This window comes from Aquila chrysaetos, chromosome 4 (genome assembly GCF_900496995.4).
Source record: "Aquila chrysaetos chrysaetos chromosome 4, bAquChr1.4, whole genome shotgun sequence".
Classification (NCBI taxonomy): Eukaryota; Metazoa; Chordata; class Aves; order Accipitriformes; family Accipitridae; genus Aquila; species Aquila chrysaetos.
Genome location: NC_044007.1, coordinates 58,695,328 through 58,714,549, shown reverse-complemented (window position 1 = coordinate 58,714,549; position 19,222 = coordinate 58,695,328). Strand labels below are relative to the sequence as shown.

Sequence of the window (19,222 nt, the reverse complement as noted above, 5' to 3'; positions counted from 1 at the left end):
AAGTTACAGTTAAGCCAGCACAAAATTTACACACTACAAACATACATTCCACACACAGGTGATCTTACAGAAAACAATACAGCTTGTCCTTTGCCCACAAGAGAAAAAGTTCTGATGAAATAGGTTGTGCAAGCAATCTCGAACAAAATTTGAGTTCAGCTCATCTGCTTTAAGCAAAGTCAGCAAGTGCTTGCACAATTATTTCTATTAGTAAAATGGGGAAGAAGGGGACCAGGAGGGGAAATACGTGCAGCTGAAAGACAGCACTACCTTCCTTCATCTGTCAGCTAAGCTGTGAACAACTGTACTCCTTCAGCTCCAAGTCTGTAAGCACACTATGCTACAACTACTAGGCGGCCTGAAATTTAAAACGACTTGCAGGCTATGCATTTGATCATCCTTAAAGGCCACCTATGTAACAAAGGCGTGTCTCCACATAGTGCTGTACCAGGTTAATTCAAGAGTAAACCTGCATTGTTTTAAGAGTTGAGGTTGGGGGAAGAAAGAGAAGGGGAGAAGCAGATTAGAATAGATCACTACAACTGTATCTAATTAGCTGAATATTATCATATCCACTGCAAAAAACAGCAAATCATGATAACGCTGTACCTTATCAGCTCCAGCCAACAGCCTGACATGCCAATAATGTAAATGTTATTCAAACAGGCCTGAACTAGTATGGCTAAGGCAAAGACAATTGTTTAAATTCAAAAAATGGTTTTCACTATTATGAAATAACTATGAAACTGGACAGGAGAAAGGTTTTTTTTATGTCCTGTAAATGGATTACAAACTGCATCATCATAGAAATAGTGTCGTTAAGGAATGTCATAATAATCCATGAAGATGAACAGATAGAATTGAAGTAGCATTGAGGGAGAAAGTGAGGGACAAAAGCCCCACAGAAACCCATTCAGTATGTCCTTAGATGTGCTTTATAATTGTGGTTATGAAACCCTCTACTGGCCAGGAGATAAAACTGTAAGTCAAAGGAAATTAACTTTAGGAACAGACAACTGTTCTGGAACAAGTATGACAAGACTGCTTCTAAGAAAGGGAAACCGGTTCTCACACCAGTTTCATAAGAAGCCAGTATTACTTGTGATTTTCTTATGGATTTTTACAGAACATTTAAAAACAGTTTTCTGTTCTAGAATAATTTCTTGGAAAAAAAAACCCACACAAAAACACCACCACATCAAAGTCAAACTATATACATATTACATAAATTCTTAGAATCAACTCAGCTGACATAACAGCTGTGGTAAGTAGATATGACTACCTGATACACCACAGAACCCAATTTTTGGAAGGTCAACATTTTATCATTATCAGATAAAGTACGACCAGCTTCAAAAATTCAGCTGTTATTTCAGAGAACTTCTCATGTAAGATCCTATTTTACAACTGAGATACACTAATATGGTTGAAATATTTATAAATGTCAGTTTACCTTCTCTTCTCCATAAGCTTCAAGAGTACCAGAAACACGGGAACATCTGAAAGCGGAGTAAGTAACCCTATAAACACAACCAGTTCCATCTACATCCTGCAAATAAAGTTATGAGTCAGATTCAGAAGGTGGGGAAAAAAAACAAACAAAAAAAACAACCCACACAATATATCCACACACACACCACTCTTGCAAAGGACTGAAGAAAATATGCCCCATCAAGCTGCCTTCAAGTGAACAAATAATATTGACTCCCTAAAAGCAAATGAATAAAGACTACAACTACTACAACATTTATGCAGTCACCATGACTACTGGCTTCCAGTTTAGAGGTGGGTGCACTGGCTGGAACACAGCATACTCACTCTTCTGGGCTACAGCTAAGAGTACTACATAACCATTTTTCATCATTTCGCAACAACAGACCACAATAATTCTAGCATAAAATCAAAGTGATCATCACAGCATTTCAGACTATCAAAAAATAGGGAAGCATCCACTAATATCAATGGTACAGCTACAGTAATTGCACAGGCGACAGCAGGGTAATTCAAGTATCTCTGACCTAACTTAAATTACCTACAGGGGTACCACGTACAGCATAATTCCAGCAGCACAAGTCTCGAAAGAAGGCAAATGTAGCATTCTGGAGCCAAAAGGCACACACATCTTTCATGTATGCTTGACTACTTAATGCAATCTGGATGATGACACTGGATGAGCACAAGCAAACTCTGCAAGCCAGAAATTGTCCCACAGAGCACTGATTGATTCACAGTCAGGGAGCACATTAGAGATGAAAAAAAAGGAGTAAAACATTTCCCTGACATGGACAGAGGCAAAAAGAAACTTTGTAACTGAGTCCATGCTCAAATATGTATTCTTTCTTGAGAGGGTGGAGGGAGAAAGAGCAGCAAGAAGAGAGAAGGAAAAAAACCACAGCGATTTGCACAAAACTACCAATGCAAGCATTCACTCACTTTAACATAGGGTGGTGCAAAAGATGACAAATGCCACTTCACGTTTTCATCCCCTTTATTCTCCATTTCCAGGTAATTCTCTAGAAGAGAAATTTCAGACTAGTGTATTAAATGTCTTTGAGTGTTCAAGTCTCTTTAGCAGAAAGAGTTTAAACAGAAACTGTGTTTCAAGACACACAGAAGTTTAATGGAAACAGTTCTCACCATGCCAACTCCAAGAGCAGACTCAAAGCACACTGTCATAAAATTCTTCAAAGCTTATACAAAAGAAATTTGGAAGTCAAGTCTTCTAGTGAAGAATCATATTGAAGATGCTTACAAGAAACAAAGTGAGACCTAAATCTCACCCTCAATAACCCTAAAACAATAATAGATAATCCTCTAAAAGAACCTGAAGCATATCATGGGATATTACTTGAATGTTTTGCTGGTAGTAGGAGGTCAGCTTCTTATAAATGCAGAACATGACAAATAGCAGAGAGATCTAAGTCACCTCCAACAGTCTCAGTTTATTGCATTCACATTTTTGGCAGATACCTTCACATACCAGTGTACAAAAAAAATACCAAAACCCCACAAGATATCCTGGGAGGGAGTTGGGTATTATTGCCTGTTCAGGGAAAAAACACTAACAACATTCTAGTTTGGGACCGATCAAATAAAGTTGCATCAAATAAAATCTGTCCTCATCCTAGTATGGATTTGTTACTCAGCATACATATATATATATAAAGCATATATATACAAAAACTCAATAAAAAGGTTATGCTTGACTTGCAGAAAGAACAACTCACTGACATTATCAGAAAATCCCAACTTTGACAGTATCAGTAAGCGTATTTCATGCCTTGAAATGTGCCTCTTGCCAAGAATCAACAGGACATTAAGTTCATCTCAGTCTAGAGTAGCACTTCAGGAAGATTAGCTGCATGTATGTTACATGGGACATTTATAAAGACAGGAAAGAAAAGGAGTATCATATTATACTCCTCTTTCATAAGTGTAGCAAAAAAACCCAGATATAATTGATAAATTAAGCCTTGAAAGTTCTAAAGTCTGTTAAATAAAAATGTAGTGTCAGTGAACCATTTAAAAAAAAAAAATTCTCTTTACCTAGAAGAGAAAACTAAGCACTACCAAAAAAATCTGCTATCTAGATAAACAGAATGACAGTTTCATACAGTAATTTGGAGAATTTTAAGCACTACTGGAATTACAAATACAGACTGAGGAATTGAGACTCCATTATCAACAGTGTCCTCCGCTATCATTAAGTACAAGACAAGGACAGCCAGACTCATAGCTGACATTCCTATCGTCTTAAGGAAGAACATTTATTTCTCTGCTACATGCAGGCAGATTTATCTCACATCTTAGGGACACACAGACAGATGAGGAGAATGGGTCTAACTGCAAAAGCCCATTGACCCAAAAGAGCTTCAACAAAAAGCAGTAACCTCATCGTGTCCTCTTTGCCCAGGCACAGCATGGTTGCATTCATCATGGTTGCTTAAAAAATGGGCAATGTACCTGTCTGTATGCAATTCTATCTGTGGGGAAAAGTGTGACTGTACTGCATAAGGAGAAGGAAAAAAGACAGGGAAAAAAGGACCAAAAAAGGACAAAAAAAAAAAGGAACTTCTGAAAAGAGTTCCATGACAATGAGTAACATTTCAAACTAAAGTCAGAAGACGGGAGCTGGTCAATCACACTTATCAGACTAAAAGAACAAAAACAAAGTCAAGGCATTTAAGTTCCCAATCATGCAATACAGTAAACAAAACCACTGAACACGAGATACTACAGATGTTGCATTTACTAAGCAAGCAATATTACCTGAGCTTTGGCCAGGTCTTGTTTTAGGAAAAACAATGGTTCTGTTCTTTATTTCCATTTTTGTTAGCGGGAGCCCTGGGAGAGGCTTTGCCACATGAACAGTAGGACTTTCAGACTGTGGAGTTAATATATCACATCTTCTAGATGGAAAGTCTGCTCCAGATACACTCTGTGCGGCTGCCTCTTGAATTTTCACTTTAATAAACTTTTGCACAATTTTGAGAAAAAAAAAAGATTTACATAGTGAACACTGATATATTAACAAGTCAAACTATTTAGCTCTATTTCCTTGAGTTGTAAGAGCTCATGTTGTCCTGCTTTACATTCTCTCAGAGAAAGAGTCTCATACCTTAAGTCACCAGGTCTTCTGTAACTTCAGTTAACAAATTTTAAAGATTTTAGGACAAGTTTAATCTAGAACAGGAAAATTTACTGAAAATTTGCTATCTAAATGTTTTAATTCAATACACATAATAATTTAAACTAGTTAAATTTAATTGACAACAATTACAATATTCTCTGCTTGCAAAGAACGAGAACAGGGCTGCCTCACACAGAACAACCTTTGTGTTCACTTGCGCTACATAATTAGCACTCCTAAAAGCTTCAGTTAATGCTAGTAAGATCTTAGCATACTTTTTGCTTAATTGGATAGGTAGCAAAGAAATGGCAAAAGCATTATCAACTACCAGATCTCTTACAGTTTGATTGTTTTTGCTACATTCTCTAGTTTTGTCCTAGTGGGTTTCTTCTCTTAAATCCTTTTCTCGTATTGTAGAACATAACATAGTTAAATATGTGCATAGTCTCCACCTCCTTCTCAACTCACTCTTTTCAACAACTTCCCTGTTTGTTTGGGTTTTAAGGCAGTTTCCAATTCTGTATAATACATCACCTTCCTCCATCAAGGAGGAAAGTAGATGTGCCATTTTATCCTTTCAGTGTCTTTTATTTCTCTCTCCATGCATTGTTACAATTAACCCAAAATACATACTGGCTGTAATAATAAAAACAAAAACAAAAAACCAGGTATCTGTTTCTTTGGGGAAGATTACCAAGGGTCTTTCTGCTTTTACATTCATATGCCACAATTTAATCAGGGAAAAGTCTTGGATTAAAATGCATGAAGAGCAAGAACCTGTTCTAGACATTCTTTATCACAGACTTGTTGGCCAGAAGGTTAAGTTTATCTTAAGGGAGCTCAAAAGGAGCTACGGTGACTTGTCCAGTAACCTCCTTTAACTTCTTTCATTTTTAAATATTCTATAGACTACTTTTATATACACATGTGTACATATATGCATTTAGCTCTTCTAGAAGATTATGCATAAGGCAGTAGTGGGTATACAGATGCAATTTTGTTGGCAATTCAGTCTAAGTGTTCATATCATAGTATTTCTTTAGGAGATGAATGAACTAAGAATCTCAGTTTGCAAAACAGCATCTTAACTACATTTATTCTTTTCTTCCCCTCCTCCCCCTACAAGAGAAATTTACAAATTAGAGAGAATAATGAAAAGTTGACAGAACTGCTGTCTCATACCTAAAAGCTTTTAGCAATGTTACTACACCTTATCCAGCTAAGTAAAATAAACAGTTGCCATCTCAACTCAAGTAAGCCACGTACCTTTTGTCCATTATCACAATGGATATAGATTAGGCCACTCCAAGGAATTAATGAAGGTTTTGTGGCAAGTGATGGATTAGGACTCACCAGAATTAGTGTACTGCTCCTAATAAAAGAAAAAAAATATTAGCATGATTCTCATATTAGAATGAGTATCTACAACACTAGCCCCCATCAAAAAAGGATGCATTTTTAAGATAGCAAGTCAGTGAAGATGATCTAGAGTTAAATTTAAGGTATTCAGATATCCAATATATTTTCAAGCTTTAGTAGTCAGAAACTTAACATTAACACACTTTATAAACTTGTCGTTGATGGTTGTATAAGGGATCATAGGGAAAGAGTAAATCTTATCTACTGTTGACATATACAACCAGTCAGGCCATGTAAAGCAGACATATAACTACATGTTTCAGAAAAACAAGCTTCAATACTAGTCAACAAGGGAATTGTACTATTCAAAGTATACTGCACAAATTGCATTTCAAGAATCTTTTAAACTAATTCTAGTTTTAGAGAAGCAGCTTGCTTTCCTCCTTCCCATGCAGAACTGATCTTGGAAAAAAGAAAAGCCCTTCAATGTAATCAATGCCTTCTATAGTTATTTAGAGTAGGGGACACTGAAGAGTCTAAACTCACTTGAAGCAGTTACAGCAACACACAGTAATTTGACCAGTGAGAACATAAATTCTGATTTACATTGTTCCATATTCTATACTAGAGACATTTAAATAAAAGAGGGGAGAAAGTAAGCAATGAATTATTTAAAAAACAAGTATAAAATCGCTGAAGTAAAGGTCATTGATTGCACGTTAGCAAAAGCACTCAAGCTACACCTGAAGAATTAGCTTACAAAGTCATTAGCACAGCACTTCACATTTGAAAAGTTTAGTGTAGGAGCAAGATCAGTCCCTATAGGAAAGTCAGTTCCATAATCATTGTCACAATATGACCATCTCTACAAACTTCAATGAACAGATGTTAACAGCCTTAAAATATTACATCACGATACTGATATTTCCCTAAAGGATTGTGGGGGGTTTTGAATCTCAGCAGTTTTCAGAATCTTTTTACTCACAGTTCTCTCAGGTACAAGCTGCATACGTGAGAATATGATTTACTAAGTACAAACACTACCTGTCATCACAAACCATTCCACTGTCTTTGCTCCTACCAGCTTGTCTTTGACATTTACTGCAAAATTCTCATGCAAATCCAACTTGCATGGGGTCACAAACCACGTGTCTTTCAGTCAGAAGAGTCATACTCAACCTAAAGACACTACCTCTCAGTACTTTCATTGCTATAGAAAGGAGCAGAGCCTACAGAAGAAATACTTTCCAAAATGCAGCTCTTGCAGCCTTTGGAGATTCCAACAGTCCCTGCTCCAAAAGTACAATTCCTTTCACAGCACTTAACCAATACTCCCAACACTGAGGCACAGCTACATGCCAGAGGCTAGTTTCAGTTGGCCTCCAAAGAAAATCTCTTGGAACGCTACCAAATTCAGTAGGGACACAGGACTTTATTACTCCACATTCAGGCAGGTTTGAAGTTGCCTTTAGCTCATTCCGTGGAACTTAAAGGGTTTAGTCAAGGTGAAACAGGGGGTGGTCTGCTTGCTCTATCGTGGCAGAGTCGGTCTTTGATCTTAGGACCTTCTTTCACCATCACTGAGAAATCAGACCTTCTCCTTTCCTGGCCTAAATCAGTTCAAGAATTCTGTCAGCTCCAGCCATTGCAGTGCACAGTATAAAAGATTCTGGCTGGCTCCTGGCCTGACAGGATGACTGCTCTTGGCACTGCAAGGCAATGGTCATGGAAAGTAGAAAACCAGGCAAGCACAGCAAGCTGTGCTTAAGTCAGCTCTTCCCACGGGTCCATTTCTTACTTGCAGGCCTCTGTTCTTTGATCCAGACTACTTACCTGGACCCAACATGTGAGGCTTCAACTCATTCTTTTCCAGTGAAGGGAACACATTTTACAATTATGCAGTGCAAGAAAGTTGCTTGCAGGTGGCCTTCAATTCCCTCTTTTTAAGAAATCATTCCATACACAGTCCTGAGTCTAGGGTATGAGACACTCCAGATGTCCTTACTTTCACAGCTACTGGAAAGTTGTTCATTATTATCTCTTTTTGAAACTGCTGTTCTCAGCACAGATTGAATCTGAAAGGAGTGGCAGATATCCTAGCCCTTCCAGAGAACCCTCTTTATTTTGTTCTCACTAGTGATGAGAGTTCCCCAACAATACATCCAAGAATTTACATCTACGTGAATATGGAATTACGTGTTTAAATGTATCACATCTTGCACAGTGATGCAGAACTGAAATTGAAGTATCTGCTTTGAGTAAACATCTACAAAGTTAAAGCAACTACTTAAATAAAACTCAGAAAGCAAAACCTATTTTTGTGGAACATGAAACTTTTTTTTTTTTTTTTTTTTTTGAAGATGAGAATAGTTTAATAACAGGGTCTTAAAAGTCTTTCTGAACTGATCTTAAAAAACCCATAAATTTAGAAGTGAGAAGTGGTCAGAACTTTGAAGCATTTTATTGTGAAAGACACTGTTGACATTTGTGAGAAGTCTCATACACACAAGCGGTGATATTACGACTACTGTTCCAAAATACTGCTAATTAAGACATAGGTGATCTGACACCGGCTTGTCATTCATTTCATATCTACAGATATTAAGGCAAAGGTTGAGTGGCAAAAACCAGTTCTGGCAGAACACAAAAAAACCCCCCACAATCAAGTTCTGATGAGTATCAGCACATTTGCAAAAGAAAACATTAAGTCCTCAGAAGAGAAGCATTCTATAGGAACTGTTATTTTGGGGTTGGGTTGGTTGGTTGGTTGATTGGGGGCAGGGCGGGGAGGAAGAAGTCTTTTTTTGTTTTAAAACACACAGGTCATTTTTAAACAAAAAACTACTGTGAAAGGAGATTTTTAAAACTTCAGCTTTGTTGACCATCCAGCTCCTTGAAAATTATGCAATAATAGTACTTCCAGGCACAGAAAATTCCTGACGTCCAGGTAACTTTCTCAGTGACAGAAGAACATTCCCTCTATACAGAACTATAAAAGCATAAGGTCCTAAAATACAAAAGGTAGATTTGCAAGTTAGCTGACAAACTAAACTAACTAAACAAAATACAATAAATTCCTAAAAACTAAAATTCCTAAACTAACTAAAAATAAATTCCTCCAAAAACTCACCACACTTCCACATGTAAAGGAAATGAAAAGAAACTTACTCTGGTTCAATAACTCCATGTTGGGGGGTTATAGTAAGGCAGTGAGCTGGCCAGGAAAGCTCAAATGTCAACATCCTATTAGACCTGTTGACAATTTGTACATGTCCAGTGTCTGCTGTTCCACCTGTAATACAAGAAAAAGCTATAAAAATCTAACAAGTACAAAAATTCACAGAAGAGCCCAAGATTCAGATATGCACCAATTAAGATAAAGCATTTTCTGCCCTATTTTTACCCTCACAATGCTTTAAAACCTTCATAGGTATGCAGTGCCTATTATATGTATACACACACAAAGCTCACTACCTCTGACACTTTAACCAAAACTGTGTTCAAACCAAGTTTACTGTTTAGATGCAAAGCTACTGCAGCAAGATTATTGGCCAAGCCACATTTACAAACACAAAATAATTACAAACATAGTATGCAGTATAGTTATTTTAATACTGGAATGGTTATTTTATTAACTTAAAAAAATACTTACTAATAGAAGGAGATGTCAAAGTCAAGTACTCGGGTTTTACAGCCCAAGTCCGTTGAGCATCTGATTTATTCTGAACCAGATCATCAGTTTTTACACATAATGGAGGACCCTGCGGTCCTTTAACAGGAAGAACATCCAAAGTTGCACTAATATGTCTGACAGAGTTCTCAAATCTGAAAATAAGATGACATTACGCAGAAGTAGTAATAAAAATAACTTACGAGTACTTATAATAGCCTACTCTTAGTATTTCTTAAAATTTATTATTGAAATACAATGTTCTTTACATGGGCCTTCAATTTAATTCAATTCTCCATTAAGAAAAAGTTAATTCAGCAGCTATATCATGTCACAGCTTTTTCACAGAATGTTTAGAAGTGGAAGGTACCATTCAGAATGGAAGGTACTAAAATAAACAATTATTTTCAGGTGATAATGAAGTAAAATGCTTTCTCTATACATATTTTATTCAGATTAAGAAGGTACTGCAGAGAGAAATCGGGCAATGCAACCTGTGTTTCAAAGACTGCTGGAGGTCAGTAGGGGCCTCTGGAGATCACCTAGTCCAACACCCCTGCTCAAAGCACGGTCAGCTACAGCAGGGTACTCAGGGCATTGTCCAGACAGGGTCTGACTTTCTTCACAGATTAAGACTTCACAATCTCTCTGGGCAACCTGTTCCAGTGTCTGACCACCCTCACCAGGAAAAAGGTTTTTTTCTCATGTTTAAATTGAGTTTTTTGCATTTCAGTTTGTGTCCATCACCTCTTCTCCTGTCACTGGACACCACTGGGAAGACTCTGTCGTCTTCTTCTTTACTTCCCTATCAAGTATTTATACACATCAATAAGATCCTCCACCCACCTCAAGCCTTCTCTGCTCCACACTAAACAAACCCAGCTCTTATTCTCTCCTTGCAAGACAGATGCTCCAATCCCTTCATCACCTTCATGGCCTAGCATTTCACACCTTTGCGTGCAAAATACACAGCAGGTAAGCTCAAGTATGAAAGCTAGGAAGCTGTTATTTTAGGATTCAGAGTATTTTCTTAAGTTAAAAGTTAACTCAAACCAAGTTTGATTTTAAATACCAAAATAAAAGCAGAAATCAACAATTCAAGAAAAAAACAGATAACTTTTTCTCCATACAACATTGTGCAAACATACAGCTCTTCTTCCTATTATTTCTACTTTCAATGCTTCTGAGAATCCTGACTCAGTTCAGGACAGCTGAACTAATACCTGTGAGAATTCATCCCTTAAGATAGCAATTAAACTAGGAAGGCAATTGATTCACAGAATTCCTTGACACAGAATTTCCTAACAGTCAGATTAGTAGTTAACACACTCAGGTCTCTTCTGAGAATTACAGTTTATTCAGAAAATGAAGATCCTCATGATGCTTAGCCAGGGAATAAATTCAAATCTAGAAGAACTGCTAAGGCTATCAAATGGAAAAAACAAACAAATGACAACCACCAAATAAGAGAAACATCCTACTTGCTGCTGCAGATATTTGTTTCCAACCTCTAGCTTCGCAATCCCACTATGCCTGACAAACATCTTGCTAGCCAACAAATCTGTCAAGTGCCCCACAGTGTTCAACATCTGGAGTTCAACAGGTACAAGCAATTCCAATACAACATCTACATATGTAAATGTTAAACACAACAGGACTAGGTAGGACCCTTTTGTCACCTGTGTAACAGGATCTTGAGAAGAAAAAACATGAAGACTCAAGAAACAACCTATGCAAATATATTCCTTATAGTGTTAAGGTTAACCCATCTTTATTTTCTTTTTATGCTACACTATCTTAGTAAGTAGGACTTGTATAGGATTTGGACATTTCTTTCCCTTTACAGGGCTCCAAATGCTACAGCAACCTGTCTAAACAAAAGTGACAGGTCCATTTCAAAGACCAGGTCTCTGCCAGTCCTCCAAAGAAATCCTCCCAGTAATGGACCACTTCATTTGAGGGAGTGACAGAGGTGGGGGTAGCCTCAGCACTGATCATTCTTTTCATGAGTACGGTACACACCACATTGAAAGGCTGACATATGGGCTGGACAAGGAAAAGGCCACTAAGCCTTTGTAATATATGTCTACTTCCATCCCAGACATCAAAAATTCATTACAAGAAATTAAGTGGTTATAGTCCTATTAGGACTACAACAACTAATGCACTTTGGAAGTTCCTGGGGGTGGGGGGCAGGGAAACATATTTCTTCAAATGAAGAACAGGAACTTGCAGATGAAGTGAATGGTGTCAGTTGAGTGAATAGTTTAAAAGTTAACATAACAGTTTAAACAGTCTATATAGAGAAAAAATTGCAAGAGCCACCTAGATATTCATTAGAGCCATTCTCATTATAGAGCCAGCTCTTTCACTTGTAAAGCAAGTCAGTTTTCTTCACTGACATTAAAATCTTCAATGAAAGGTGATGCACTTCAGCTAGGTGTTATTTGACAGTTAGCCTTATAGTTACAGTACCTGTCTGATTCCAAATGACGTCCAGGAGACTGCTGAAATCCATCCCGATCAAAAGTGGAATATCCAACCACAGAAAGGATAACCTTACGCATATTTGCATAGAAAAGATGGATATCATTTGTTCCCCGTGGGATATCACATACTAAAAATGAGAGCAATAGAGCAATTCTAATAAGAACAAATCTATAACACTCAGAAATTACACAACAGAGATTTGGGATATAGACCTACTTAATAATCTGTTTGCTAAGATATCCTGGATCATTCCAAAAATTACTACAAATTCAGTTATCAGGCATAAATCAACATTAACATGAGATGTAACATAAATCTGAATACACACCAATTTTAACTTTTTAATTATAAAAGATATATATTTTCTACCTTGATACAAATGGTATATACTAATCTGATTCTATGCCAAATTAAAGTTAAGGTTTACTTTTTTTACCCTGACAAATAAGACTCATACATTCCTATGGCTTCACAGGAAGAGATTCACCTTGAGAGAAGTTACTTTTCAATTATGGGATCCTGTAAAATATAGTCAAGTACATAGTGATACCTAGAAATGCACAAGAGGATTTTGCAAAGAATACTGGATCAGAATTCCTTCCCTCCTCTTTAACAATACATCCATATGCAGACAAGATACTAGTACACATTGCAAACTATATTCATTTTGATGACCCAAGTACAGACGTCACAAAACGTTTCAGACTGCTTTAGAATAAATAGTTGCTAGATGTTAAAGATCAATAAACACTGTCTCTGTTCAATTAGTAATTGAAGCATACTTTAGCAACTAGCAATATATTAGATCAGTATGTAAAAGATGTTCGGTTAGTGCAGTAAACCACATTAGTGTTAGAGAGTAGGTGAATCTGGTAGCCTTTAGAGATGATGCTGCCACCGGTCCAACCAGCAGCAAAGTTGAGCATGTGTTCCAAGTAAACACCCACCCACACACAAACACACACAGAGCCAGCCACACAGACCAACCCAGAGAGAAACACTCAACACTCACGCAAACACAAAACAGTGCCAATGGCCTTATCCTGTTCCCTTCTTTGGCTGAGGAGAATGAAGACTCATTACTGCGAACAACAACATGGATCCCTCCAGCTGCTGACCCTGGACCATACCACACTGATGCATCAAGTGAGCAGAGTGGTGAAAAACTGACACCTTACTATTTCAAACACTAACCTTCGTATGTCATTTCTTAGTAGGTTTTTCAAATACCTCTGTGGATTAAGACAATAAGGAATGGAGACCAAAACAGGGATCCAACTTTACATGAAAAGCAATCCTTATAGCCAAGGCATTCTATTCTTTGAGCATTTTTTCAGCATCATCTCCTTAACAGTATTTCATTTAAAAGGCCAAAAAGTAAAAAAGTATTTAGATTTGAAAAAAATAACTTCTCACCTAAAAGAGCATCTTACAGAAAAAAAAAAAAAAAAAAAAGAAAAAAAAAGAAATCCCATTCTTAATTCTAGGTACTACTATTAGTTCCTGCAAAGTATTTGAGTAAATAGAACAATTGTGACCAAATAGGGAACAATAAGCTATATTTCACAAATTCAGGAAAGTACACTCTCAAAAAGAGAGTGAAAAACATTAGGATGCAAGAGGTAAGCCTTGTTTTCTACAGAAAGAAAAAAAAAGTTAAACTACCATTAGCAAAACTCTAGTAATAAGGCAGTAAGAGATAATCAAGGATGCCTAGGCTCTAACACTGGCTTAACAACTTCAGAGCATACTCAAGAACCCAAGTATCTTCACTAGGATTTCACCTCAACCAAGATGAATGATCAACAGTCTTTACTTTTCCAAGTAAAGACAAGATACCATCAATAGGTAAAGAATCAGACTACAACACTTATTCAGTTGTAGTAGCCTTACAACAGTAAAATCTTTCCATATGTGAATACAACTAGTTCACGAAATAGGTTTGACAGTAAGCTTGTTCATGACACCTATGGGATTGAACAGTTCTGGTGGTGGGTGAGTTGGTTTGGTTTTTTGGTGGTTTGGGGTTTTGGGAAGGGCGATGGGTTTTTGTGGTTTGTTTTTTTTTGGTTTGGGGTTGTTTTTTTTAAGGACACCTTTACAATATACTGCATTTTCTTAACAAATACCTTGCTAACACAAGCAGAAGTACAAAAAAGAAAAAGAAGTTATTTAATTTGGGAAGGGAAATACATATTTTAATGTCAGCAAAGCTATCTGCCTCTCAATTTTCAAGTATAAGATATATCTGTGTACAACAAACTGAATCTTTCTCAATTATTAATGAGACAAATACTCTCCAAGTTTCATTTTGCTAGGAGGAAAGTACAGTAAATTGTTTAAATAGGCAGGCATTGAAGGAAAGAAAGCAAGTTCCATCCAAATTGGGAATTTTGCTTCTACATTTATCAAAAAAGAAATAGTGGAAAAATAACTAGGGTTCAAGCCTAAAAGCACATTTTTCCACCCGAAAAAAAGTATTACATTTTTCTTTTAAGAAGTCACAGGCTTACCTTCTGTCACAAGCTGCTCCCCTTGAAATTCTTCATCAAATACAATGTTTCTCAATAAGCTGTTTTCTGGGATTATGTGTTTTTCTACCTCAGGTTTATATATCATAGCTCTATTAAAGAGATAAAGAAGGAAGAGTCATTAAATCACACAAAGTATTGGAAACAACAATCTGAAAAGATTGGTAAGACTGGTAAGAATTCAGCACAATTTTAACTTTATCATTTCTCGAATACACCAAGCTCAAATCTGTGAGCATTCATTTAAAACTGAAATCTTTTCATCATCTTAAAACGGTTAAAGAAATACCTGCTCTATTGCTGCACAGTAAAAGGAACCACTGAAATACTGGGTACCATACGCTTGTCTTTCCAAGATATTTGTTCTCTGCTGTCAGTCACACCTACCTAGATTTCTGATAAGTACATCAGGCATCAAATGATTTTTCAGTCACCACAGGAAGCAGGAGAATGCTATTTTGGTTGTGAGTTAAAGCCTCTTGAGGGGAAAAATTGACGAGTCAATGGCAGAGTGGCAGCAGGTTCCAGCCAACAGCAGGAACATGGAGCCAAGGAACATGACTGCCAACAGGACAGAGAAGACTGGGAGGCATAGGGGTATAAATAGTCCTGGGAAAAAATGGGAAGCTACAGGTCAGGAAGAGGAAACCTGGCACTCAGATGGAGTCAGAGCCACTGAGGTGGAAAGAATACCTCAGTCCTACTAACTCTCAGGTCTAAGCTACTTACCAGGCTGCTGACTGTGTATATTTTTGGAGTGAAGAACTTGAGCCACAAGCTGGCAGACTAGGCAGATTACTCATTTCACATTCCTGCCCCTAAGTCCCAAATCATGTTCCCGTTCTAGTACCCAATTACAGAATGGGGTTTGACTGGCTTACAGTATTCGGTCATTTCAAGGAATCAGTATCTCTTTCAAATTATCAAGGGAGACTTCAGAGAAGCTCCCACCAAGAAACAACCAATTAGACCACCATGTTCAAGACCCAAATGCCATGCCTGCTGGCTAATAAAATCAGCAACAAATAATTTCACTCACGCACCAATGTCCAGAGCCTGCATAAAAAGTTTCCGACACTACCAATATAGGTGCATCAAGCTTCTCAATCAGTTTTCTGTTGATCAGCAGATCAGAGCTTTTCCCTAAGTATTTCTGCCCTTTGAGAACAATTCAATGACAGTGAGCATTGCCCAGACAAAAGAGTTCCTACAAAAATCAGTAACAAGCATCTTCTAAGATAAGCCAATTTTCTATCAAGAAGGTAACAAATGCAGCTATTCCATGAGCTTTTTTAGTCAGTCATACAGTTAAGTTCAGCTGTGTTTAATACTTTATTTGGATAACAATAAATACAATGACTTTCATAAAGTTTCAGGCAATCACATTTAAAAGCAGTAGTGAAATACTACCATTTTGAAATTTTGCACTGAATAATGATCATCAGCACCTTAGTGCTCTGCCTATTCTTAACGTTTTGCATTATCATTATACACAGCACAAGTCAAGTGCCACTTACGTCATTAAAAGCAGAGTATGCCATTTTTATGCATTTGAGTCAGGCAAATTGAAATACAGAGTAACATAGCCTCTATTTAAGCTTGGCAAGATACATTCTACAAATTCCCTTGGTGTGTTAACAAGCATATGTGGATGTTATTTCTCGCAATATACATCTACTCAAACACTGTCTTTGTCAACAGAATTCAGCAAACCAAGATGCAAATCTTGTTCAAAACTTAATACTACTGAATTTCAGTACTACTACTTTCATGAGCCTTTTCTTTAAAAATTAAACCTACAGACGTATTGGAAAGAGATACCAAGATAGAACACAACTCTCTTCCAACCCAAAAAAGCAAAAATTTTCCCCCAAACCCAACACACTCAAATTCAAGAATGTAAGAAGAAAATAAATCTCTTAACTAGGATTGTAGCTACATGTCCTAGTTTCAGCTGGAATAGAGTTAACTGTCTTCCTAGTAGCTGGTACGGTGCCATGTTTTGAGTTCAGTATGAGAAGAATGTTGATAACACTGATGTTTTCAGTTGCTGCTAGTAGTGTTTAGACTAATGTCAAGGATTTTTCAGCTTCTCATGCCCAGCCAGCGAGAAAGCTGGAGGGGCACAAGAAGTTGGCACAGGACACAGCCAGGGCAGCTGACCCAAACTGGCCAACAGGGTATTCCATACCGTGTGATGTCCTATCTAGTACAGGAACTGGGAAGTGGGGGCGGGGAATCGCCGCTCGGGGACTAGCTGGGTGCCGGTCGGCAGGTGGTGAGCAATTGCACTGCGCATCATTTGTGCATTCCAATCCTTTCATTATTGCTGTTGTCATTTTATTAGTGTCATCATTATCATTATTCGTTTCTTCTTTTCTGTTCTATTAAACTGTTCTTATCTCAACCCGTGGGTTTTGCTTCTTTTTTCCCGATTTTCTCCCCCGTCCCACTGGGTGGGGGGGAGTGAGTGAGCGGCTGCGTGGTGCTTAGCTGCTGGCTGGGATTAAACCACGACACTACAGTACATAAACAAAACAGCAAATCAACAAATGAAACCCCCACCAAACAACCTACCAGATGTAAGACGTACTAAGTCTCTCCATATCATCACTGTCTTCTGGTTTGTTCTTGCTATTTTTGGAAGCATGTTAAAACCATACTCATGGCAGCACACACCTCTAGTTTTAACTTTTTATTAAATATCTGTCTCTGTTACAATAGCAAAGTACATCTTACCTACGATACTGCTGCCTAGAAACTTCATCTCCACAAAAAAAACATACTGTTGATACCAAAGTGTTTGTTTTATGGAAGTTCTTTTCCTTTTCCATTGGATTCCATGTTATAGTAATGACCTGATAAAATAAATAGACAACATACTCAGAAAAAAAAAAAAATTGTTAGTACTAACATTTGGAATACGAGTCAACAGATTACTGCAATGCAAGTGAAACAGGATTTAACACAAGTTAAGTAAGATTTTAATAAAGAACTAGTAAGACACATTCTCATTGATTGCATTTATTTTAATTTAAATTAATAAAACTTGCTCAGAATCAGGTATTATACTTACTTCATGTGTTCCTTCTCTTAGTACAAACTTCTCTGGAGATACCGTCATTACCTGAGGATCCATAACTGTTTTTGTCCGTAGGTTTGCAAAGCACAATGCTTTAACATAGGCAGCCCGAGAACCTGTATTTCTTATGCGGAAGGAAGCTTTCCTTAATCTTGCAGGCAATAATCCATCCAGTGTTACCATGTAGCTATCTGACAGTTTTTTAACATTTTCTAAAGTTATATTGCTTGTTCCTCCATATCCAGATAACGGTATCTGGGGGAAGAAAAAAAAAAAAAAAAAAAAAAACCACAAAGAAACAGTACTTCAAATGAAAGAAAGCTTCTTACTAAACTTCTGCACAACTATGGTAAACTATACACAGAGTTACAGAAAGACAAATGAAAATGCTTAAAATGTGAACTGAAAAGACTGCAAGAAATAAAAAAGCCTAAGTTCAACATTTTTCAAGTTCTACTGAAAATTAATTTAAGGCCTACCTACAGAACAAGACAAGTTGAGATTTTTTGACAGTTCTAGAGTTAAAAATCTTAGGCTACTTCTAATACAGTATATAAAAATCTTTCTTCTTCCTTCTCAAGGGGAAAAATTGCATGCAAAATTGACATTAATGTTCAAACTGCAAAATATAGCATCCATACAATCTTTAACAAGTATACAGATACGCATAGCGTACATCTTGAAAAGTTTCAGCTTTTTGATAGAAACAGCTAGTCAGTACTAGATTTTAAATAATTATGAAAAATGTATGTTTAAAATTATTAGAAGTTAGGTTGGGACTCTTACAGTAAACTTAATTCCTGGCTGTGATCGAATCCCCAGCTGTTTGATTTCCAGCTTTGCAAAGAAGCAAGTTATTCGAGTAGGTGCAAACAACAAGTATATGTTAGTATCTTCTTTGGGACGGATTTTGAGTTCCCAATTACTAGTTAAGCGTTCTTCTGATCCAAATATACTTTGCAGCTATAAAAAAAAAAAAAGACATCAGAAGTGAGTGACTACAATAAGAAAAACACAGAGCAGTAAGACTTACTTCACTAGTAACCCAAAATTAACTTCTTCAAAATCTGGATTAAGTCAGTTGACAGTGGCATGTACTTAAAGTCACAATGCTTAATATGCAACAAAAAAAGACCAAGTTCAAGAATTCCCACAATAAGCCTCTCAGTTTAGACCACAGAGTTTTTTGCCTTCAATGCACAAATACGGTAAGGCTGAACTTGACCAGCACTACATTAATTCTCTCTCAGTTTACGATTTCAGATATCAAAAAAAAACCCTCTAGTTACAGTAATTCCCAAAGGTTAATTCCAGTTTTTCTTTCCCTCCTTCCCTCCCTCACGTACACAGAGTCCTTTGGAGTGAGGAATCCCTCCTGCAAGAAAGGCCACTGACAGATCACTCCACCAAGTATTGACTCTTGTATTGTTGTGCTACAGCAGCTTGAAGAGCTGTAAACT

General features: G+C 37.1%; 1 protein-coding gene across 1 annotated transcript in view; it reads right to left on the bottom strand.

Moving 5' to 3' along the window:
- The window catches only part of LOC115340061 (centrosomal protein of 192 kDa-like), a 90,967-nt gene that overhangs the window by 11,618 nt on the left and 60,127 nt on the right, over positions 1–19,222 (bottom strand). The window contains exons 38-48 of the mRNA XM_030010851.2: positions 18,549–18,725; positions 17,757–18,017; positions 17,420–17,538; positions 14,663–14,772; positions 12,135–12,276; positions 9,642–9,814; positions 9,158–9,281; positions 5,897–6,002; positions 4,270–4,474; positions 2,434–2,513; positions 1,454–1,549 (exon numbers count right to left, since the gene is read on the bottom strand). Coding sequence (XP_029866711.1) covers positions 1,454–1,549; positions 2,434–2,513; positions 4,270–4,474; positions 5,897–6,002; positions 9,158–9,281; positions 9,642–9,814; positions 12,135–12,276; positions 14,663–14,772; positions 17,420–17,538; positions 17,757–18,017; positions 18,549–18,725 — 1,593 coding nt within the window. The remainder of the gene's footprint in view (positions 1–1,453; positions 1,550–2,433; positions 2,514–4,269; positions 4,475–5,896; positions 6,003–9,157; positions 9,282–9,641; positions 9,815–12,134; positions 12,277–14,662; positions 14,773–17,419; positions 17,539–17,756; positions 18,018–18,548; positions 18,726–19,222) is intronic.